Source organism: Bombus pascuorum, chromosome 8 (genome assembly GCF_905332965.1).
Source record: "Bombus pascuorum chromosome 8, iyBomPasc1.1, whole genome shotgun sequence".
NCBI classification, from domain to species: Eukaryota; Metazoa; Arthropoda; class Insecta; order Hymenoptera; family Apidae; genus Bombus; species Bombus pascuorum.
The window spans coordinates 6,673,141-6,698,117 of NC_083495.1; the positions used below are offsets into that span (position 1 = coordinate 6,673,141).

At 39.4% G+C, this 24,977-nt stretch overlaps 1 protein-coding gene and 1 long non-coding RNA gene across 3 annotated transcripts in view; one reads left to right on the forward strand and one right to left on the reverse strand.

Moving 5' to 3' along the window:
• Window positions 1–343: 343 nt before the first annotated feature.
• The window catches only part of LOC132910108 (sestrin-1), a 150,940-nt gene continuing 126,306 nt past the window's right edge, over window positions 344–24,977 (reverse strand). For both annotated transcript variants that reach the window (XM_060965580.1, XM_060965579.1), the window contains exons 7-12: window positions 13,885–14,055; window positions 9,890–10,072; window positions 9,382–9,622; window positions 8,752–9,014; window positions 7,426–7,800; window positions 344–7,157 (exon numbers count right to left, since the gene is read on the reverse strand). In XM_060965580.1, coding sequence (XP_060821563.1) covers window positions 7,071–7,157; window positions 7,426–7,800; window positions 8,752–9,014; window positions 9,382–9,622; window positions 9,890–10,072; window positions 13,885–14,055 — 1,320 coding nt within the window. In that variant the 3' untranslated portion in view covers window positions 344–7,070. The remainder of the gene's footprint in view (window positions 7,158–7,425; window positions 7,801–8,751; window positions 9,015–9,381; window positions 9,623–9,889; window positions 10,073–13,884; window positions 14,056–24,977) is intronic.
• Window positions 11,924–24,977, forward strand: part of LOC132910148 (uncharacterized) — a 48,791-nt gene continuing 35,737 nt past the window's right edge. Inside the window, exon 1 of the long non-coding RNA XR_009658697.1 lies at window positions 11,924–12,306. This is a non-coding gene — a long non-coding RNA (uncharacterized LOC132910148). The remainder of the gene's footprint in view (window positions 12,307–24,977) is intronic.

Below are 24,977 nucleotides of genomic sequence, written 5' to 3' on the forward strand. Positions count from 1 at the left end.
CTAATAACAGGATATCACTACAATCTACGCGACATCAAGTTAATATTATGTACTTAGACGACGTAATATCAAGTGCTACAAGTTATTAAAAATATATACATTGTAGAACTGTTGATTACAGCTTTATTACACAACAGATACCCCTATTATCTCACAAGAAATAAGAGGATCGATCTGTTCGTGGTGTCGGTTGTTATAATCATAACGGGAATTTACGACTCCCGTTGACGCGCTTCAACGCGATCGCATCTCCCCGCGACTGGACGAAAATACAATTATCATCTCTTAACAAATAATTAAAAAAATATCGCAGGATTAAAGGAAGTTAAGAAAAGGTACAAAGTTAAGATCGATGGTATATCTTTTTTTTTATATAACATCATTTATTAAGGGATAAAATAAATGACAAATAACATATCACTTATATGAAACTATAACATTTCTTAGTGTTCATCATTCGTTATGATATAAAAGAAATCACATCACATACGACCCTCCACGTAACGCTTACACGCTCGTGTCGGCTCGATTCACGCGCTATTCCATCGCGCGCGATTTCCTCCCCTCTCTCACTTTCTCTCTCTCTCTTTCTCACTCTCTCTCTTTCTCACTCTCTCTCTCTCTCTCTTTCCCTATCGTTCGAAACTTGGAAATCTTTTTACCGCGAATAATATAAAATACACGATCAACATCGAATCGATCGACGGACGAAATGGACAACGAAGAATAGATCTCGCGAAACAATCACAACGTGCTTTGTCCCCGGAATAATTCCATGAAGTACTACAATTATAGCGTCTCACGCTACGGTTCATGATAAGATTAGGCTTCGACCGCGTCGCTTAATCGAATCAACGTAACCGTGATGTTTCAGGCGGAGTCGCATGAATGGAATTCTCCGAGTTTACGGGGATGAGAAATCATCTCTACTTAAATAAAGAAAAAAAAAAAAAAGGGAAAAAAGGAAAACGCGAGAAAAAATGTATAAACGTATAAAACCCGAGGGAATTTACGATCGCGGCAGATCGAGCGGATTCGAGCAGACACCAGCGTGCCCTACGATTTCTTCTGATACGATACAATAATAATAATATAACCGACTGAATCCATTTTGGAAGGGCCTAGTCAAATCACTTGTAATTATCACACGATCATACTCGACACGGTGGCATGTAAATGTTTTGTTGCTCCGTTATTCTTCTTTTTTCGTAATATTTTTTTTTTGCGGTTTTCACCTTTTTTTCTATTGTAATATGCTTGTTTTTTTCTTTTTTTTTTATTTTTATATATGTTTTTGTGACTTTCGGAGGTGGCTCGAGTTCGCGATGCGAACATATACGTTCATTCGCGACCAATAAACAATATTTCTTCTTGATAATACGCGTTCATACTTTATATAAGAGTGTGTTGTCTGTCTCTATGTAAATGTATGGGGTATCGTGTTTGTGTAACGCTTTATAGCTGTGTGTCGATCTATCGTCGAAATTGAAAAAAAAGAAAGAAAAAAACAATGAAACGAAGTAGAATAATAGTAGTAGTAATAGTGGTAGTAGTAGTAGTAGTAGTAGTAGTAGTAGTAATAGTAGTAGTAGTAGTAGTAGTAGTAGTAGTAGTAGTAGTAGTAGTAGTAGTAGTAGTAGTAGTAGTAGTAGTAGTAGTAATAGTAGTAGTAGTAGTAGTAGTAGTAGTAGTAGTAGTAATAGTAAAAGTAGTAGTAGTAGTAGTAGTAGTAGTAGTAGTAGTAGTAGTAGTAGTAGTAGTAGTAGTAGTAGTAGTATTAATAATAATAATAAAAATAATAATAATAATAATAATAATAGTACGAAGAAGAAAGCAAAGAAACGATACACGTACGCGTGTTATGTATGATGCATGTATGGTGTGTCTATGCATGTAGAACAAATGCCTCGTTCTTTCATTCGATCGACTACTCTCCGGGTCTTTTTTTTCTCTCGTCCACCTCCATACTCTTATTTTTTTTTTCTCTCACTTGCGCGCTTTTTATCGAGGTGTCCAACTTCACCCGATATCCTGACGGGATGGTATCCACCGTTTATTTTAAAATAAACACATAAAACGGAAAACCTGAAACTATATTTTACCATTTCTATCGCAAGCGCGCTTCTTTCACCGATACAGAAAGGAAAAGTGAAGACAAAAAGGTAAAAACACGCGTTGGCTGTTTCGCAAAACTTGATCACGTCAGGAAATCTAGGCGGAGAGGAAAGAAAATTATCAATGAAGATCGTTGTCTCCTCGCTCAACCTTCTATTTCCGTTAACAAACGGTCGTTTCCTCTTTTTCTTTAAATCTAGCAATCACGAAGCTCGTTCTTCCTTCCACTTTTTCTCTCTCCCAACTATTAGAATGCTTATTTATTTTATGAGATCAGTCCTGGCGTTAAATCGCGCCGCGAACACCGCAACTTCATCCGTTTTTTCCCATCCTCGAGGCGATCTCTGTCGAGTTCTCTCGCTCGTTCGCGATCCACGAATTTCTTCTAATTTACAAATGTTGTTCGTACGAACTAGTCATTGGACGAAACAAAGAAACAGAAAAAGAGAAAGGTAGACGAAGAAAAGTGGAAACGGAAGAAGAAAGCAAGAGATAGATGGAAGAAATAGTGAGTGTGTAGCTCGAAGACGAACTTCTTTCTTTTCTTTTTTCTTTAGCTTTTGATCACTCTGTTCGAACGATGGAAAATAAAGTACCCTTCGCGATCGATCTCGATCAGGAACGATTTCGTGTAACGATGAGGACTGGCGTATAAAAATGGTTGATGATCGAATGACGGTTTTAAAGTTGCCTCGAAAAGCCTCGATATTAAAAGTTTTCTTTGGTCGGAGAGATCTGCTCCTTTTTCATTTATTTCATTCCTTGTTTTTTCCTGTTTAACCGTTTACACGCCGTGTGTCGACGCGCCGTATCAAAAACATTAAATACATATACATATATACGCGTTAAATAATTCCTTTTGTACAATCTACGTTATTAAATATCGTTTAGGACTGACAAACGGACGTCCTTAAATACAAACGCGATCTTCGAACCGGTTTACGAAAAAATACATCAAAGGTCTCTCGTTCCTGGAACGCGCGGAACCGAGAAGAAGAGAAAAAGTCGAGAACGATCGCGTCAAGAATGGTGGCCCTGTAAACGGTTAACTTTCTTCTGCGTTCTCTGATCGTGCACAGGTAAACGACTCTATTTCGCGCGCGAGCGCGCTTGTGTGTGTGTGTGTATGTGTGTGTGCGCGTGTTCCGTCATCAGGTGCAAGAAGAGGAGAATCATACGAATGGAGAAGAGAAATACGAAAAAATCGAGACGCGCGAAGACAAAGAAGATGATGGAAAAGAAAGAGAGTTATTGAGAAAAATAAATCGTTAAAAAAACTACGGAATACTGTGATCGAGTAACTCGTCACTTCCCTCGTGTTTTCGGTTGCTCAGCTGTTACGACATGGCTGATCGAAGGATCTTTTTTTTCACTCTCGGAGCCTGAATAATTATTATTTGAAAATTCCTGGTGAGAATTCTACTCTTCCGATGAATCATGATGCTCGATATTGATGCTTGGCTCGATAGTGCGTGTTGGTGGAACATCAAGATTTCTCCTTCGGAGGATGAGAATTTTGATCAGAAATTGTTAGAAAACTCTGGAGAACGTGTAAAGCGAAAGACGAACGAAGGAAACGCTCGACGGCGCCGCTCTAAATCCTGTCTACGGCTAAGATCGCGCGAGAGACTCGTCCTGAATAAACTCTTCATGTGATATGTGAGGACGTCGTCCACTCCATGTGAACGCGTCGCTGTTGGTCGAAAAGTCTAAGATGTGTGTGTTTGTTCGCTGCTTCAATCGTAATAATTAATTTCTTAATTCTTCGGGTCATGCGCCGTATATTCGCTTATCCACCTCTGCTCTTCTGTCTCTCTCGCTCGTGAATCATTCCAGGGAAAGAGTCTACAAGGTTAAAAACAGAAAAATAAAAGGGAACGGTCAGAGGAGAGTAAATCTACGATTGGACAGATACGTCGAATCAGTTTCGCGATACTCCCCGAACTCGATTCACGATCGAGAGAACAGACGGCGCTCTCCATGAAAACGCAATTACTCGGAATCATATACACGAATATACGATAATTCCAGAGCGCGCATATACACAATTACATAATAAAGAGACACCGTTAATTACAAACGCTACACTTACATCTCTGATGGATTTTTCTTATCTTTTAATCGTTTTGCTTTCTCTCGGCTCTCGTGCAATATCGATAATACACCGCCCGCGCTCCTCTTTCCTCTTTGTCGTAAAACGTATAGACGCTTTTCGTATGTACCCGTATGCGTACATACAAATATATAATATATATAATATTCATATATATAATATATCGGTCCTTTTTTTGTTTGTTTTTCATCTCGATAATGCGTATATGTGTTATATATCTATTATATATATATATATATATATATATATATATATATATATATAATATGCGATCTATATAATATATATCTATTATATATATACATATATATATATATATGTGTATATATATATATAATATGCGATCACAGACACGTGTAATTCGCGTGTATAGAGTACTAATTTTTTTTCTTTTTATCTCCTTTTCTTTTTGTGCCGCACTTTCTCTCTCCCGTGTACCTTAACGACTTAATATTGGATTTGATTTGTTTAAACAGCCTCTCTCTGTCCTGCTCGCACACTAACGCCGCGCGTGCGTTCTACTGTTGCCAACCGTTCGATGGTCAGAAGGGGCGAACTTATTATTCGCACGTTCCTTTTAAATTATTTTTCATCTTCTCTTTGTTTCCTACGTCGTTATAGTAAAACGACGTTACGCGAAAGGCATGAAAATTCGTTGATAAAACGCACGCGCATATGCGGTCAATCATTTCGAGTCTTCGTTCTCTCTTTTTGTTTCGCGATCGTTCGCCCCTTCGCTTGGTCCTTGCCGATTTTTTCTTTCACTTTCGCCATTAAAAAATCGGAGCGGTTCGCGCACGCTGCACCGTATTAATGCCAAAAAGTTTCGCACAGCTTCCAATACAATAGCTACGCGATTTATGTTCGTTCGAAGACGCCTAGCCTTCGAACAACAAGGACGAAAAAATTTGTCGTAGATTTGGTGCGGCGCGCGCGACTCTTCGCCCTCGATTTTCTTCGCTCTTTTTCTCCTTCTTCTTCGTTCGATTTTTGCTCGAGATAGTAATACATTGCCGTATATTTCTGGTTGGTGACAGTAGCGCCATAAACCATCGTAAATAAACACAGCCGATAGGCATTGCTTGTCTCTGCGCGCGCGCTCATGGCTACCCGAGCGACGAATTTAAAAAAGACCGCGCGTCCAAGCCGCGCATGCGCCTGCGCGCAGATCGTCCTACGATCTAAAGACTTCATTTATCACCTGTGTTCTCGACACACACGGATACGACGAAAACGAAGGTACACTTTTTTGTCATTTTTATATTAATAGCTTTCTCGTTATACGATAGTCAGTGAAATAAACGAGGTTAAAACGTATATAATATGTACAACGCGAATCGCGGTCATAGCGCGAAAGACAAATTGTTTAATTTCTTTCCATGTCTATTTCACTTGTTTCTTCTGTTCGTCGCGTTCCATCGTCGTCTTTGTTCGTCTATTCGATCAATGAATTGACGAATCGATACAAAGGCGACGGAGGGGCGAGTGTCTCGACGTAGAGACGCAAAAACGGGACCATTTCAAATTGGTCAATTCGAATTGGAAACAGTGTTTTAATAGACTTCTTAATTTATCCTTACAATTAACTGCAGTGCTGTATTAGCAAATCTTCTCGATATATATATAAAGAGCCGCGAGTAGTTGATTAATTTGGAAAAAACCGGACGCGCGATGCTCCTCTCCTTCCCCTCTTTTCAAACTTCTTTTTTATTTCGTTTCCTAAAAGCGATCGTTAGTAATAAAACATGCAAAAAAGAAAACGGAAAGGCGGATAAAGAAAGAAAGAACCGCGAACGTACTATAATAATCGCTATCGTCTGTCGTACCTACAGCTGGGAATTGTGTAAAACTAAAAGCGGGAAAGAGTACAATTTAAAAATGTGCACGGAAATTTTACCAAAAGGATAAACGCGACGATCGGGGAAGGGGCAAAAGCTTCAACAGATCTGAAATGCTTATAACGAAACGCGCAAATAACAGTCTACTATACGATATATCTTGGCAAACATAGAAAAATACGAGTGTCTATTTACAAAACGAATCATAAAATCTCTCTTTCTCTCTTGCGTGTATCCTCTTCTCCTTAAACCCCATAAGGGGTATCTAAAATCCAAAAATTAAACCGAGCAGAAAATAAGAACGCATCCACGTTTCCGGTTTACAGAGCGGAAACGGTAGCGCGTCAAACACAGAAAGATCGCTTTGGATGATACGCCTCCGATTCAGAGACGAAACCATCGATATCTTCTAACTTGCCGACTCGAGGGTCGGATATCTTCTATCGCGGTGACCGATCAACATTTGTCAGCATCGATATCGACTACATCGAAATTTTCATTTCTTCTTCCACGCGCCTCGCGGAGCTTTTCTTTCAGGTCGATTCTCTCCTTCGGTTCAGCACTGACTCATCGAAGAAATCTTTGTCGTTTAAGGTTACGAGCGACGAGCAAACGACGGACACCCTGGTAACGCCGTCTCACAATGGACACTCGAATTTCGGGGTTCCGCTTTTTTTTCTTTGCTCACACGCGTGTTTCATTATGTTTTTGTTTTCAATTCTGTACGTCTGCGTGTGTATGGTGAGTTTATTATAACGTGAACTCCTCTCTGTTCTTTGCTATGTGTACATATGGATGAATAATATAGCTGTGTGTAAATGAATGTGTTTTGTCACTGTGTGAAGGTACATTGTTATATACTGCGTGAGAAACAGTGTCGCGTTTGCTCGTTCCTTACTGTGCCGTGTGCAGAGTCCGCAAAGACGCCTCGCAGAGACGATAAAATAAACCGACGACAAACTGACAGACAGCAAGTAGACGAAGGAGCAGCGACGATGCCTCGCTTAGGTCATATATTGCATCACCGCGCGGAGCGCGTACAACAGCTCCGCTTGCATTCGTGCTTCCAGAATCATCAGGTTTACATGAACCTGAAAAAAACGAAAAATACACTTTTAATAAAACATAACAAAATATGAAGCGTTAATAGAGCTCAAACACTGTTAAAACCGAACAAATAAATAGACGATTCCTAAGTCATTACGGTGACACGTGAAACCGAAATGCGTGCGTATGTCACGGAAATCATATGTAAATAGAATTATGCACATATCTTCTTACGTAAACTCGTACCAGTTCAAAATCTACAAACAGACACGAGCAAAGCGATAAACAGGCTCGAGGTAAAAGGCAACCAACCTTCTCGCTGTGCTTGAACTCTCTCATCACGCGATCGTAGTCCCTTTTTGTTACGAGTTCCGGGTAACAAACGGCGTTCTTGATAAACGTCTTCAGGCTACGCTCGAGCAGCTGGTTCACCTCGTTGTAATCGTAATCGTCATGCCTGATGCCAAACATACATTGAATATAATTCCAGATCGCTCGTCGAAAACGGGACGTATCCACACTGCTGTGCGTGCCCATGGTAAAGTAGGTGAGATTATAAGTTGTCTTGAATTTTTCGTCTAGCAGATTACCGACGTCATTGTACAGACGGTTCACCAGCGAGTAACCGTGATCATCCCAGGAGTAGTCTTGCACGCGAAACGTTGGTCTATCGTTCAGTTGACCACGCTGAAACGAAAAATCGTTTAATTATAAATTACACGTATCTTTAATATATATAATACGTAACATATTCTATATATATATAGATGTTCGTATTATATATATGTTACGTTCATTATATATATAGTCATAAAAGATATAACTTAGGAAACACGAAGCTAGCACCCCGCTGGGGGTAGCCACCCACATTCTATATTTATTTTATTTTATTTATTTTTTTTTTTTTTTTATTTACCAATGAGATATAACACTTTACCAAATGTCCTTCAGGACAAATTGTAAAAACCAAAATAAAATAAAAAAAAGAAGATATATATATATACATACGTATATAAATACATATTATACATATATACATATTACATATATACGTTACTAAATCATATTGATCAATAATATAATTAAAATAATACTAACAAAAATATAATATATATATATATATAAATAACGTATAATAACGTATATATATAAATAACGATAAGTTACACTATAATTTACAATAGCAATTTACGTAATTACCATGTGATTAGATAGCGACACGGAATAACGTTTTTCTTTCCTTTGTTGTTGAATTCGATCGCACCACCATTTAAAGTTAAACTACTCGATTTCGACAAGACACACGTGTCGTAAATATTCATGATAAAACAGTGGAAACGGTGATCGAATCGACGGAACTTAAATATTCATCGGCGAGCTTCGTGTCGCCTTGAAACGTACTTTCGAATTGGTCCGGCGAATTTATATCCACTACGACGACATATATAACGATATTTTGACCACAATGTTAATTCTGACGCTTTATGAAAGTTATATACGAGACTGATTTTAGTCTAGACTTCAACCGCGTTCCGTATTTACATAGTTATTAGTTATCGCTCGATCTACATGACCATGTTATTCCAACCGAGTCTACACATTGATAAACTACTAACGAGTCAATGAAATAAAATCTACCTTGGCGAAGTCTTGATAAATGAACGTAGGATCTTCGATGAAATGACCGATATCAGAGTCGAGAACCGAACTACTCCTCTGAGGCGCTGCAGCCAATTCCGCAGATTGTGTTTCTACGGTCTCAAATCTTTTGGACAGCTCCTCTTGCGTGATCTGGTAGGATTTGGATTTCTCAAGACGTTTCATACGTTCCATGAGTGCTTCGACGCCGACTTCCTGTTCACCCACTATGCTCGGCGAGGATGGCGGCGACGGCATGTTCTCTGTGCAGATTTGAACGATATCTTGTTATCACAAACACTTGTTGGTCATTAGCAATGATAATCTTGCACGATCTAACGGTTGAAGGGCGCGGTTGAAAGACCGTTAAATGTCGTTGAACTTGGAGAACGGAACTACTTGTTTTTATACGCATAAAGAGAAAACAAAAAATTAAATAAAAATCTGTGATTTATAGCATAGATTGATATTATAAATACTACTTTAGCAATTCATATCTGTAATGAAACGATAATGGTATGCGGTAGAATGTAGTTAATGATATTCAGTGTTCGTAAGAGAATGAATTACATGTTGTTTGGGTTTTACGGGATTAGGAACAGGATTTTAAACGATCGGTGACCGACTTACCAGTCTTGCCATCGCCATTGGGAATCTTCTTGGGACTACTGGAAAGTTTATCTTTGGCAGTTGGTACATTATTGCTATTATCCTGGACATTCTCTTTGTAGTGGTGACCGGCTACGTTGTCCAGCTCTTCGTTAATCCCACAGGAAAATACGAAAGACGACAGGGAGTGAAAGTGGGCCAGAAGAACTATCGCGTGAACCACCTCGGCTAAAGACCAGCTGTCCGCACCTTTGGTCAGTTTCTGTAAATAGAAGACCATCAATTATTCTCAACACTTTCTCCTTTCTTTTATTTTATGGAATTTTACCAACGATTGTATTTAACATCAGAATAGTCCATTATATAGTACATGAACGATTACAATTAAGTAGAAAATATAAAATGATATTTCAATTTGAACGATGGTGAGGATTAATTATGTAAAGGCGTTTGGGTGTTTGAACGCGATTGTAAAAGCAAATACATATTTAGTAGTTCTAAAGTTAAGACTAATCTTGTTCGAACCAACCTCTATGTGCGTTTTGTTCAACAACCATGGCCTATGAGCTAGAATCTTGTTAATGTCATAGAGATCTTGTAATTTTCCTGGGATTGACTTCAGACCTCGAAGCCACGATGGATCACCGCCTTGAAGGATGAATTCTCCTTTCTGCAGATTTATGAGATAGCTGCACTGATGCCTTCCAGCAGCCTAAAAAAGAAAAGAAACCCACAATTTTATTTGCCACTCTATCAAAAATTTATATAAACAAATAATATAAATTTATATAAAAATTAATTCCAGAATAACTTCGTTTCAACAGCAACCAGCTGCCATTTTTAAATTTTGTCTTTCGAATAAAATTAGGCATTCTCCAAAGAGAAGACTTTTTTTTAGAACTGAAGTCTACAAGAGACTATAGAGTAGCACTTTCATCCGCGTGAGGCGGTAAAGTTCCAAAGAAATCCCTTAAAAAAAAAAGTCCTCGAGCGTGGAGAAAGAAGGTAGAGGGATCTACGAAAAAAATACCGTCGAGGGATGCTGGAGAAGAGACAAATTGCCGACGACGCGACGTATCGAGGCGCGAAATTGAGCAAGAGCACGTCCATCGTATACATTGGGTTCCCTATAACGTTCTCCGACACGATATAAAACATAAGGCCACAATGAACAAGGAAGAAAGAATGTTCAACCCTCGAGTGACTGTTCATCGTGTCACGCCAACTTCTTCACCAATCTAACATAATGAATTTAACATAAATTCGATATAATGTACACCTACAAATATAATAATTGCGTTTACTGCCTTGACATTCTTCGACATACGATGCTTGATACTTTATTTATTAGGAGAAAATTTCCATCTTTCAGTGCATCTCAGTACATAAATAACATTTTGTATCTGTAAATTCAATTTTGCAAAAACGTTGCAAAACTTTGCAACGAACTTTGCAAAAATTTAATCGCCATCGTGACCTCGCTTCTCTTACTACGATGAAAAACATTATGGCGAAAAGGGAGGAGGCGACTTCGAGGGAACGCGACACGATCGGGGTCTTCTTATTGGTTTGTTTTGATCGCGCTGGAATTACATCAGAAATTCAAATGACCGGTCGTAGAACGAGTATCGGGAACGCGGAGACGTCGACAAAGAAGAATAGGTAGGTGGACGAACGTCGAGGAAAAGGGAAGAGGACGCAGGATGATGAAGCGCGTAAACAAAACACGTGTTTACCATGCAGGGCCGCGGATCGATCGACTCAAGAGCCACGATAAGCGATAAGAGAAGTCTACAAATAGCATGATGACTCTGAAATTTTTCGCGTCGACCCCCTGCAGACCTTGGAAAAACATTGTCCATCGAACAACCATGAGACAATCAAAGAGAACGAGTTGAAGTGACGAGTGAAAAAGCAATTTTCCTTGAATTCATTTTATGGCAGCGGGACGCTGTTAAAGGAATGAAACCCGATGCTTTCTGCTTTCTACGAAGTTACAAATGTTTTTTGTTCTTTTCATAAGCAAAGTTTTTACGAAATATTTTGAAGAATTTTTTTCTTTTAGCTCTCGAATGATAAATTATTGTACAAAAATGGTACAACAATCTCGGGAATGGATGATAAAGTCGACGAAATGCGCGAGATAATTTGGAATTCCAGTGTAACAGAAGACGACGATACCAGCCACGTGTATCCTCGTTAAAAATTGATACAGCGTCAGGCAGGCGAGATATCCGTTTGTTTTCCTTCGTATGGCATTGTTCTCTCTAAAACCTGGTTTATATACCGACGAACATGCAGCATATTTTGATTATACGTTCCTCCATAAATTATTCCCTAACAAATTCCTGTAAAATCTACAATCTCTGTTATATGTATGTGCGTGCGTATTTGTTCTTTTTTTTTTTTTTTTTTTACTTCTATTTCGAAATAATTCAATCGAATAAAAATACTTTATGTCGCAGAACATCCCTGCAGATAATCCCAAACTTCTGAATGGTTTTTCCAACGACCTTGAACGCTGCCAAATTGCGCGAATTACGCGAATCTCGCGCGAGAGTGTCACGTGATAGAATGTTTAGCGGTAGAAAAGCTGTTTTTCAGATATCTTATCATTTTATCATTCTCCTCCGTGTAGCGACTACAATCGCAACTCTCCTCTTACCCTGCAACTTTCAAGAATCTCTTCCTCCCCTCAGCCCGTGTCAAGGAACGTCGACGTTTTATCGCGCGATAAAGCGTTTTCGGTTGATCGTTTAAAGTTTAAAGAAACGATATTTCGTCTACGACTACGTACTGGCATGTTGCGAGCCGGTAGTTATCGCGTTATCACGTATGCTGTGACATTCAACCGCTCAGACAGATTGGATCGCATGTCACGAAACGAGCAAGCTGCGACCATCTACGAGTTAGATTAGGAATTGAAAAGTTGAGATGATAAACGGGGTAAGTGACAAAAAAGAACTTCTAACTGTATTCCGCGCGGAATTTACAACTTTTCCTACTAAGAAATATCGTTTCTTAAGCTTCGAAGAAGGTAATAAGTTGTAGGGCTATCAGAAAACATAGCTACGACCGTAAGTGACAATTAGGCTGTTGTTGAATCGGTGAACGAACAACTGTCGTTGCGTGAATCGATTGTTTAATTCTATAGCGACGAAAGACAAGCACCAGATATGACACTAACATGCTCTCAAAAAGTACAATTCTTTATAGTTCGAATAAAATGATCGAATAACAACGATTTAGATAGTATACCTTAGAAAGTAATAAACGTAAAATGAGTCGTAAATGACCGACTGCTGCGTACAAATAGAAGGATTAACGTGCAAAGTTATTCTTCGTCGAAAGAAAAATTAAGAAATATAATTAAGGAACGTAAGTAATGTAATTACGACTAGTTCGAGCGGCGAAGAATACATAACGTTACGAAACCCGTTGCACTTGCTCGGTTTCTTGATAATCTTTGGCCCAAAGCACGACCCGTTGGGCGAGGGACGACCGTGGAATAGCTCGGAAAACGGGCACACGGTGACGCTTGAAAAGAACGCAGCGTCGCGGCGCCGACCCGTTCCACGACAATCATATTACCGGCTTTGTTTGTCGCGCATAAAAATAACGCGCAAAAATAATCGCCAACACGTGAACAAACACAACTCTGTCGATCTAACTGACAATGTATTTCAATTTCTTCACGCGACTATCGTAATCGATAATAATAGGATGAAAGAGCATTCTTTAACAACTGATTAACGCTAATAATTATACGCACGCAGTAACTGTTCGCTCTAAGAAATATTTAACCTCCTCGTCTTGTTTCATCTTAAACAACTTTCCTTTATCCATTCAAGTAAAAGAGAATCCCTGGAGAGATACGAACGTGAAGAATAAAGGAAGAGAATAACAGGATGAAATAAATATACGATAAGTCCGAGGAAAGAAAGAAAATAATTTTTCTCGGGCTTTCGTCAACAAATTCGACCTTGCAGCGGTTGAAATTTATGGACCATAGAGAATATATCTCTCAAAAAATCTTATCGTGAACTCAGGTACTTCGTAACGGAGTTATAGACAGGGTTTCACAACGTAAACTATTATATCATGCGTGTCTCTAATGTTTGATTCGAATTCAACATTGAAAACTGATCTTCTCAACGTTGACCCCGTTAATATTGCCGTTCGTGTATACAATAACGAGCTTTTCCTGGCCAATCTTACGTAATCCGTTTGAACGGTCTTCCAGCGTTCAAAACACTTCCCCACCGCGAATAATTGCACCGTTAATGTCACTTCCCGAGGCGACGGCTTTATGTTAATAAGCATCGCGGCCATTCTTGTTCCTCCAAGCAGTCGGCGTTTTCTCGATTTTACGAGGAAACGAAATAAAAATCTAGCGTTCGCGAGAAGAATTTTCCCGTCTTCCGCCCGCACTACGTTCGCCAGATGGCGTGTTATCACCGCGTGGAAAAAAGTTGCCGCCATTACGATGAATTAGATAAAGAGAAAAACCAGTAGTGCACTTACCATAATGGCGATGAGATGCCTGTAGTCGTAAGGAAGCGGTCCGTCACCCCTTAGAATGAAATGTTGAGTACGAAGGAAATGTTCCAAGTACGAAGGATGCGAGGCCATCACCCTGGAGACATGATCCAGCCTGTTGTTCTGGAGGAATGCATCCATCAACAGAATATGAGTCTGTAATTAAAGGAATGAAAAAAAAAGCTTAGTCGGTTGCTTAATAAAAAAGAAACAAAAGGGAAAAATAAGAAATCAGCGGACAAAATTATTGGACAGTTAAGAGACACGTATGGATTAATATATTTCGTTTCTCTGGATTAGAAAGTTTATATTTATGATCAAACGTGGCCAATTATCATTAACTCAGATAAGCCTAAACTTTTTGCCAAGTTTTTTACATAATGTTATCTCCTTCTTATTTAGCAAAGCATAACAGTGTGGCAAAAGTGTAATAAGATTAGATCGCAATAATTTTAATTCGTTTGGAAAAACAGAACAAACGTCGGATATATTTATCAAACGATAACTGAAATTCTTTTGATCACGTTCTACTACTATATATTTCGCTTGACCTAATGATACGCTATATCGTGAAAATCGACGTAACGTACATAAGCGGTGCTCGCATAGTCGCATTAATGACATAATCGTGTTTGTCTCAGAGCCCGGAACAAGAAAACCGGGTTACTCGGAAGCAAACCTCGAAATCGAGCGTTCAGCTTACATCATCAACGACGTGGCATGCTCGTCTTTGTACCTGATATCACCTGTATAACCATTGCACTTTGCACACACGTAAGTTTGTAACATGCACTCATATTAACACGATACTACACAATGAAAAGTCATGAAACTTATAGGCGCGACAGTGTTGACTACTGGCTTCTCGACACGCAGATGCAACCTCTAAACTTAGATCTTACGCATCGAGTCGTTTGGAACATCCTTTTACTCCCCGGCAAGGGGATACTCTTAATTTTCCTACAGCTCCATGCAAGTGTTTTTCTCCTTTTTTTTTCTTTTTATTTTTCTTTTTACTTGAAGGTTAGAGTCCTTTGATAATTGGTAATTCGTATGGGAAAGTTAACTCGAGAGACATAACGATGACGAACTTCTTCGACGTCCAACTAGCGCTACGTGGGTAGATTTATGGACTCTCATAATGGGGAGAAAGTGCAAGAGTTACTGACTTAGTTGAAATTTGGAACACGTAGGTTTTAACATTCTGCTTGCAAAAATATATCATTATAGGGCGAAATATTTAAATTACCCACTTCAGTTCAACTTAGTCACATTAACTGACTATGTGTTGAATAACCTACAAGAATACTAAATTACTTTATTCTATAATATTTGAAGACAGAACAAAGAAGTCTACCAGTATCGAAAACCTAAAATAGCAAATCTACAACATCCTGCATTTTATATTACATATCTTATAACATACTCGAGAATAGAGATACGAGAGACCTCATCGTGGCTGTATCTTAAGTTCTATTGACCAGGCCGATATCGAAGTCCTCTATCGATTGTTTTCCACCGCGAGGCGACCAAAGGCAAAAACAGTGGACATTCAGACACGATCGGTGGTCGTACGAGCGCGATATATTAATGCGAACGGTTACTACCGTCCTTGCAGAGGGTCGATGACCCGCTTGAACAAATTAAACGGGAAAGGCATTTCACTGGGGATACGCGGGCTTTCGTCACGCGAGGAATATCAATTTCGACGTGTGTCGTTGATCGGTCACAGAGGATCGAGGGAGGATCGCTATGTGGGCGTGCTCGAACGCTAGAAGACTACTTACCATCGAGCTTCTTTCGCATGATCAAAAATATCAAAGGGACGATGCGACGAAACCTTATAACAGTCCAACGGGCGTTAATCTTGTCAGCGAAGAAGTTTCACGACACGCGTTAATGCCTCAACGTTTAAAACAGGTTTAACGTTTCAAAATAAAACGAAGGTAACGTGCTAACGCGTTGATTCGTGAAATCGTAACTTATACGCGTGACGTCGTTAAATTTGGATTATTATCGATAATTATTATCAGAGATCTAGATTCGAATGGAAACAACAAAGCTATTTGTCTAGTGGCGTGTTACGAAATAGCAAAGAAGTGGTTTTGTTTAAACTACAGGATCAATATCGATCATTAAATGATAACGATCTTGAGCAGTTGTTGGATTACGAAATATGTATATATGTAAGTACAAATGGTGCTACCAATAGGTTTACGATTCATGCGAAGGGTATTGCAGGACGAGGTAAGAAACCATATTGAAACATGAGCTCTACCATTTATAATAATTTGCAAGGTGGAAGATAACGCTACGAATGTAGCCGTTAAGTGGTGAGCATCGCATCAACCCACGTTAATATACCTGTTTTAATTTTGTTTCTTCACTCCTACACAAAGCCCACTAACAATACGTATATTATACAGCGGTTCTTACTGTATTTATGGGAAATATACAGATATTTTGCATCGCATGTTTCCGTATTACGCATTTTGTCTTATGTAACACGCTTTTACTTCTGTAATATCGTGCTATAAATCAGTAGACCATAAAATCTAACAATTTGCAACATAGTTGTTATTCTTTAAGGGAAATAAAAAATTAATACGCGATTGAAACTACAATATCTCTAGCTAGTCTGATAAAAAAAAGACTGTTGCATTTACGACAATTAAAAATGCGACTCTCGATAGTCGAAGTTGTCGAGTGTTTACCGTTTGCGATGAAAATAACAGAAAAGAGGTACGATAAGAAGAAGCCGTACTTACACCTGATGACCTTACAATTAGTCATCGAAATTAGTTGACTTATTTTCGCGATTTTCAACCAATTTACGAGCAGCAATGTTCGAGAAAATCTTGATAACGTGACAAAACGTGGCACCTTCGCGACACCTCAACTTCGACAAACTGTTTTGATATCGAACTCGAAGTAAATAACATCGACTCGTGAAAATATCAAAAAAGATAGATGATAACACGGAACAGATAAATAAATTTCAACATGGTACCGACGATACCGATAATTCCGCGAAAAAAGAGAATTACTACAGAGGAAAATTAATATAATATTTGAAAGCGAATTTCTGAAACACCATCGTTTATTTTTTCTAGAAAATCTTTTTGGTGGTGAAACGACGAAAAGTAACAAGCAACCTCGTTGTCAATGAGTTTAATCAACGATGAAGAGGTAACGTTGCTTATAAGACGAGGAGGAATCGAAGGTAATCAGCTGCTGGCCAATTAAAAATAGTCGCCTGCGTCATCAGCGTCAAAAGTATTACTCAATTAACCCGTACGCGAGATTTGGCAAGATCCCGTGGCGGATTGTCCCCAGCGAAGCCCTCGAAAGCTGCAACCAGCTCACACACGCGAGCGAGAGGAGAACCTGCTGCTCTCTTCCGAGAACTCTTTTTCTTTTGGCAGAAGCCCCTGGCATCGAGCCCACGCACAGCTCCCTGAGACTTGGTGGCGAGCCTCTTCGACCGTGTGTGTCTCGGTTCTCCTGTATTTCTACAGTATTCTGCTCTGTTCTTTCTTCCTCTTCCTCTTCTTCTTTTGCCTCGCGCCATCCAGCCACAGGCTTCAAATCATATGGAATTTTCCTTCCGCTGCGCAGGAATCTCCCCAGGGTTCGTTTTCAACTCTTGATTCCCAAACAAACTATCACTTCCCTTTCGCAGATATTTTTGGCACTGCTTTTTCGCGAAAACGAGGTACGTCCTGCTCGTGTAGCCGATTTCACGTTCAACGATTTTTCAATGAATCTTTGTAGTACTTTTAATAGTTTCTTAATTGGAACATTCAAGGGAAAAATAGTGTGAATGTATCGTTGTCTAAGAGTTGTATTTATCACTGAATCACTCGAGCGATATTTCTCTTCGTGGAGACCTGACCTTAAATTTCGAAGATCTCGTAGCAGATGTTCTTCTGGATGCTTAACCCTAATTATAGGCTAGAATACATGGAATGTAATCCAAGGGAATGTTTTTCCAGAAGAAAGAACAAAGCACAATGAATTTTTAAGTACTTTAAGCACCCATTAACGCTCTATCACATTTAACTCGTATCTGGAAACTTTCTAAAATTCTGATATAATCCGGCCACCGTGCCCATTTTAAACGTCTCGCTAGACTCAAGCGGTTTCCGGCCACTTTTCTCGAGATACCATAATTCGGAGGTTTTTAACTAATGACGTCCTGAGACCTTATCTGCAACCTAAATGTAGCTCGACTCGAGTGGCTTACCTTAACGACCGCTGACACACATTTCTTCTTTGTGATACATTCACGATGACGTGAATGTTTCGATGTTTCTGTTTAACAAAATACTAGGTTCTTCGGAAGTAGATTATAAAGAAGACGTTCGCTCGCGTTGACAATCGGAACGAAAGCTCATTAGATGCGCCACGTAAATAGGCAGGCTCGTAAATATGGCATAAATAGCGATGCAGTGATCGTGGATATGCCGTGAGCTTCTAATTATAATCGCGGGACCGGTCTTGCTTCCGCGGCACGTGTCTTCGAAGTAAACGAAGAGAAAAACTGCGATGACCTTGATAGACGACTTATATGGAGCAAAAGAAATTGTACAATGGAAGAAATATAAAATAAATTAAATTAAACAAGAAAGAATAGTATAATGATTGGCTCTGTGGGGAGGAACGCGATAATTTTGATTTACAAGTATTTACATGATAATCTTTCGCTACGTTATTATGGCTGATTAATCTGTGAAACGAAGTTTACCAATGGCTATCAACGAAATTTTCTCTGTATAAGAATTTCTACAGTTGGTGCACAGCATTTAAACAAGTGTAGGAAACTTGTGCAACGGTGATAAATCACGTGATGTAGCAACTCGAGGGGGGATTAGCAAAATGACGGCGAGATTATGCGCGAATCTCGACGTTCCCACGGGCACGCATAATGGGATGATTCGCGACGAGAACGATAAAATTAACGCCAAGTTACGAAACGTCGAGCATCGAACTGGCCGACATTATCTGTCGGTGACGTTGCTTGAAAAACGAGGGAATTAAAGCGGGCTTACTATCTGAACACTACTGAATCGACTGGTGAATGGAGTTGGCGATTCGCTTCACACAACTTGCTGGTATTTTGTATTAAGTTCGTTTTAATCTGCTTTTCTTAGAATCATTGATATTTTCAAGCGAATTTTTAAACAAATTATAACGTTGACGTGTATAACAGGAAATCTAAACGCGTAAAGATGTATTTAGGCTTTACTTCTGTATCTTTGAAAGCATAAATTTGCGTAAACATCGTAAAGATTAATTCTTTATTGATATAAAATCAACGATAATCAAACGAAGAAGAAGAGAAATGGAAAAGTGGAACGATACACTTTAAGAAACAACAATATTCACAAATCAAACCAAACATAACCGAAGGGAAATAATTGTTTCATCGCGCGTCGATTTCGAGCGATTAAACCAACATCTCGCCCTAAATTCATGGCGAACATAAACAGACGAAACTTATGGACATCACGTACACGTTCGAGCTGAATAGATCAATCTCGATTGAGGCTGAGTTTAGACTACTCGGACAAATGTTTACCGTGCGCTATACATTCAAGGCAAATAACGTTGCAGACACAGCAGAACTGTAATTAGAAAAAGCTCTGTAATTCCCGTTGAGCTTGTATTTATGCACAGATCCGAAAACGGGCCACTTAATAACTCAACGTCACGTTTATCGACGATTCAGTTTCTTCCTTTCCACGTAATAATTTCAAAAGCGTGCACGATTAACGATTATGCGTAACTCGTGCAGTATCGTCCAATTTATCTTTTAATACACGCGCGTTTTCGCAATTGAACGAACGAAGAGAGATGGAATATGTTATTTCAATATTTTTCTGCTGGTTTCTCATCGACGAGATAAAAACGGCCAAGATAATACTATTTCTCTTTCGTTCTTTGGCTCGCCAACTTTTTAATCGGCAATTCCGCACGCCGGACCACTGTTCGAATATTAAATTACGATTAGAGTATCGCGGTTCACTGATCCGTGAAGTTATTAAGTGCGCTAAAACCGCGTGGGAGAGAGAAACTTGTTGTGTCGGTTGTTCAGTTTATTAGCGATTCGCGCTCGCGATGCTCCAGCTAACACAAAGAAACAAAGGGGCCATTAGCTCGGGCACACGTCGTTTTGTACAGCCCGTCGCTGCTTTGTGTGAGCGCCCGGTAATTGATTTTGTTCCGAATACTGTCAGGATTCCGTTAGAGGAAATACCACGTGCCGGGGAATGGATATTGTTCTACGCTTGCATTATTCATCCCCGTTTCCATCGAGGTAACGAACAGTCGTTCCCAAAACGGCCGCTGTGTACTCATGGAAAAACAGCCGAGGACTTTTTAAAATGGTCCAGTTTAGATCTGGTGCAGGTGTGACTTCGATGCAATTTTGTAGCTATGATGCTGCAGATACGATTCATTTGTTCTATATATAGCCATCCACATGTTATTTAGCAATTAAGTTAGACAAATTTACCAAATGTCCAGCTGGACAAATTGTAAAGTACAAATTAAATAATATTAATAATGATAATAAAAACAATTTGTTCTATATTTTCGGTAGCTGAACTGTGGGCGTCTGTGTAGGACATTGCATGACAGAAAACGTAAACATGTTCACTAGCTGTCCGCTAACTTTGATTCAGAATAGTGATTTATTGTTAGATAATGTCAAAATAAATTATTCGGAGTAGGCTAAAACATATCTGTCAGTCATCGGTTGGTCTGATATCTAAATAATCGAGTTGTTCGTAATGGCTAAGCCCAAAGGCACAATTCTATTCTATGTATTAGTGGTATTTTCTAAAGTTCCAATAGCGAAATTACGACTGCTACAAAGACGCAAGAACGTTGCATCTTTTGTTTACGTTGCGCTCCACTAATATTACATCGAACGCGTACATCTTCACGAATATCGTTGATAATTTCTTGCAGTCATCCCATTAATTTTATCGAATATTATTTGGCAAAAAATCGCATGCAATAAATTTTAACGATGAGTGATATAACGCCGCTGTGATTTTGTAGCGATGACGCTACACGACTTATCAACTTTATCCTGCTAATAGCGGAGTCGCACTTATTGCGCATTACATCATTAGAAACATAAATCTGCCAAATGGTGGAGCGTCGCCGCCGCCAAATAACCGAGTCGCGTGTTGCATCTACAACATGCTTTAAAATGTAGAAAAATGGTCGAAATGGGCGTTTCCGGTATGCCACATAAAAGACAGATTCGAGGAGAATTGCGTCATTAGAAACAGATGTGGAACAGAGGACAGTTCGGAAGGAGACTGCGAAGAAGCTCGTAAAATTGCTGCGGTGCGGACAGAAATGGAATTTAAGTTCTCTCCGAGTGACGATGGTAGGGAAGATCAAAAAAATTCGACCTAATTTTACGCTTGTGACGACTGCTTCAATTTCGACACTGACAATATGAGTCAGCGATACCGTTTGATGTCAGATGTTCGCTGCACGTATGAAACGTGCTGGATAAATCAGTAGCGATATTCTTGCGGATTAGTGGGAAGGACTGAGTCGGAAAATTGAAACTGATAAACAGTTTCAATGTTCTTTATCTGGCAATATTCGCGCCAGAAATAATATATGAATTGAGAGTTGGAGGACCGAAGGTGATACCATACCGAAGAATGTGTAAACACGCCGATATCAAATTAATGATACTCGCGTCTCGCGTGTTTGACTGCGAACGACTGTTCCTCCTTTCTTCGCATTTTTCGCTACGAAACTTTTATGAATCAAACTGAAACTTCGAATCTCATCGATACTATACGAAGTAAGCTTCAAAATGCAGAGAATTCTTTCAATAAGAACTTGAGAATTTATTTGCTATTTTTGCAAGTCAATCAGTATTGTTATGCTTGAAGGAATCGAGCGATCGAACCACTGTTACCATGTTCAGCGAATAAACTCGAACAACGTGCGGAAAGGAATTCAAAACACCAGGGTCACGATAGAATAATAGGAAAAATGAAGAACCTGAGGCGGCGACTCGGTCGTCGTTATGGTTGTCTCTCCGCGTTGGTAAAAGCGAATGCGGCAGAAATAAGAGACACGAATAAAATAAAGAAAACCGATCGACTGACAAACAACGCTCGACCAGAGACCAGAGTGCCGGGGTAATACACTCGGAGGCGTTGATTATAAGAAACCTTGTACCATATTATTCCGTGTATATCACTCCCACGCGCGAGCAGCATGGTCGCAAGCCACGCCATTCCTCCGGTTGAATCTTAACAGCGACCATGCACCTTTGAAAGATACCCAATAAAACTGGCAACGGGCGCTCCTCGGTGTCTTCTGTCAATAAACGAACAAAGATACTGCTTTTTCGTCAGGGCTACGAGATACAACATGTGCAAGGAAGAAGAAAAGAAAATAGAATTTGTACGATGAAGATGTTTATCGAAGATGTAAGTGTTTGAGAATTACTTCAATCTGATGTCGGTATGATAAAAAAAGCCTGTAAATATTGGGAATATAAAAAGTGAATTACTGGAAGTTATTAATTATCATTATTAATTATCATATGATTGAGTCACTCAGAAACAACTAATTAACGCCATTTTACGATACGTGATCAATATTTAATTTCTCAGAAAGCATACGATTAATCATAAAATACAAACGTCATTTTCAGCGAATAAAAGTTTCGTCAACTCGTAATAATTATAAGCATGTGTATTCGAAAATTAACTTCAACAAAGTTGATCGATGTGACGCGATTTACCTTTGGATGCAAATAAAAAAACGTTCGTCACGTTTCGTAGTCTTTTATTGGTGGATTTAGGCAGTCGTTGACTCGTGAAAACAACCGGGCGAGGGAGAAAGAGAGAGAAATAACTTTATCGCAGGAGTGAGTTAACACGTCAATTATCAAGGCGACATATAAACGAAGAATTAGGGTAGAGCGTTAAAAGAGGTTATACGTTTTACGATCTGTACGTGACTAAATGGACGCGAAACGGACCCGGTCTGAAGGAACGGAAGGGGACGATAGAATAATATCGTTGACGCGCCACCCACGGCCAACGTTAATCGCAATCGTTTACAGAGATACGGCTTAATTAACATCGACGATTAACGCTGCACCGTAGCCATTCCGTATGCGACAACAACTGCACGCTGCTTGTTTTCGTATTTCTCACGATTCTCTCTACTCCATCGCTGTTGTTTGCTGTTCTACAAGCGGATGTATATTAAATGAAACAAGGCAACCGAGCTGTCTATACGAGTCGTTTTATTAACGGCTTTCCAGATGAATTTTTTTAATATTCTCAACACCCTACGCGCTTGGAGTTTCTGAACAACGTAAAACTTGCACGGTCAATTACCTTAACGCAGCAACAGTCAAATAAATAAATAAGTAAGTAACCACGTACTTAAAAAGACCATTCAGCACCGGTAGGAAGATATCTTGAAAAAGAAATTTAAACAAGATTGGCATTCGAAAGGCATGTTAGATTTCGTAATTTTCTGAACCGTTTATCATTACAAGAGCGGAGTACAAAGCGTGGTCTGTCGGTCCAGAGCATTTGTTTGCTTGGCTTAAAACAACATCGCCCAGCATACGCCACGAATGTCACTGGTCGTATCGCGCGTGTGAAGCGACGAGAATTCGCGAACATATAAAACAAACCCGGCTATTCCGTATCTAAAAATCCGGCGAAACAGTCGGTCAAAACCTTTGAAAACAGGTTCTCGTTTCCGATACTCTGAGACTCGATGACGCAACCTGTTAGCGATACACCAAGCTCCGATCCAAGGAATTTAAACGATGTTTTTGTTATTCAACTTTTCTCGACACGGTGAATAAAATATTTTTAATTGAATAAAAGAAAGCAAATAGACTTCGAACAAAACGGAGCACAAAACTGTGATTAAAATCGGCCATGCCTCTTATAGGATTCGAAGGACGCAAGATCTGGTTCCATATTCTTTCGAAATTCAGCTTCTTGTGTTCGAGAGAAAAATAGGGATCCTAATGGCCGGCTTGAAAATGATTAAACTCTTTAACTGACCATTTATTTCCCACTCTTTATTATTCGACGCTCTTGAGGGAATATCACGCTTAAAAAAATATATTTGATGACATAAATGAAATTTTCCTTGACAATTGCTTTCAAGGATTAAAAATTAGTTTCACAGTGAAATCGCAAAAAGTAGAATTTATAGATGAACCCACAAAGCTCTGAGTAGTATAAGAAAAAGGATGCTGGAAGTAAATAAATTAGATTCGACTTACCGCGAATTTCGAGTCACGCGAGCACACGGGTTCGCTTGGCTGACGTATCGATATACCGTATCGCTGTATCGTATCGAGACGAAACGTGTAGTCAAGGTCGCGCCTTGTAAAATCCGATAATACCCTTTCAGACGATCGTCTACGACCTTCTAACCTCTCATTTGCAAAACAACACGTTGTAAAATGAGGAGGAAATAGACAGAAAGGAAAGAAAATAACAAAAAGACACGAGGCTTTGCGAAAGAAAAACATACTCGGCTGGAAAATATGGAAACGCGAATGGGACGAGGCCGAGAAAAACGGGGGAACGTAGTCTGGGAAACAAAGGAGCTTTTGCGAGTTCGATGCTCCTTTCTTATCAGCGGATGAGACTGTTGCAGCTAAGCTAGACCGTGGTTTGATTGGTCTGCTCGGCTTCGACGTCATCGTATCGATTGTGAATACGACACGTGATAGCAAACGTGTCTCCGCCTCTATCGTTTGCTCCTCGCATCTTTTTTCAACGTACCTCGCCGTGTCTGTCTCAATAGCTGGCTCGACGACGCCGGTGACGAAGACCGAATACCAGGAAATGTGAAACAACGACGCAAAACTTTCGATTTTTGATTAACACAATGTAAAAAACATTCGATAAGAAAAAGTTGATGATAAAAGAGAATCACAAATAAATTTCAAGATGGTCGGAAGCTTTGTAAATATCGAGCAAGAGATTGATCAAAATTCAGGGAAAGGTCGAAAGAAACGTTTCCTCGTAAGAAATATTTGATAGAAC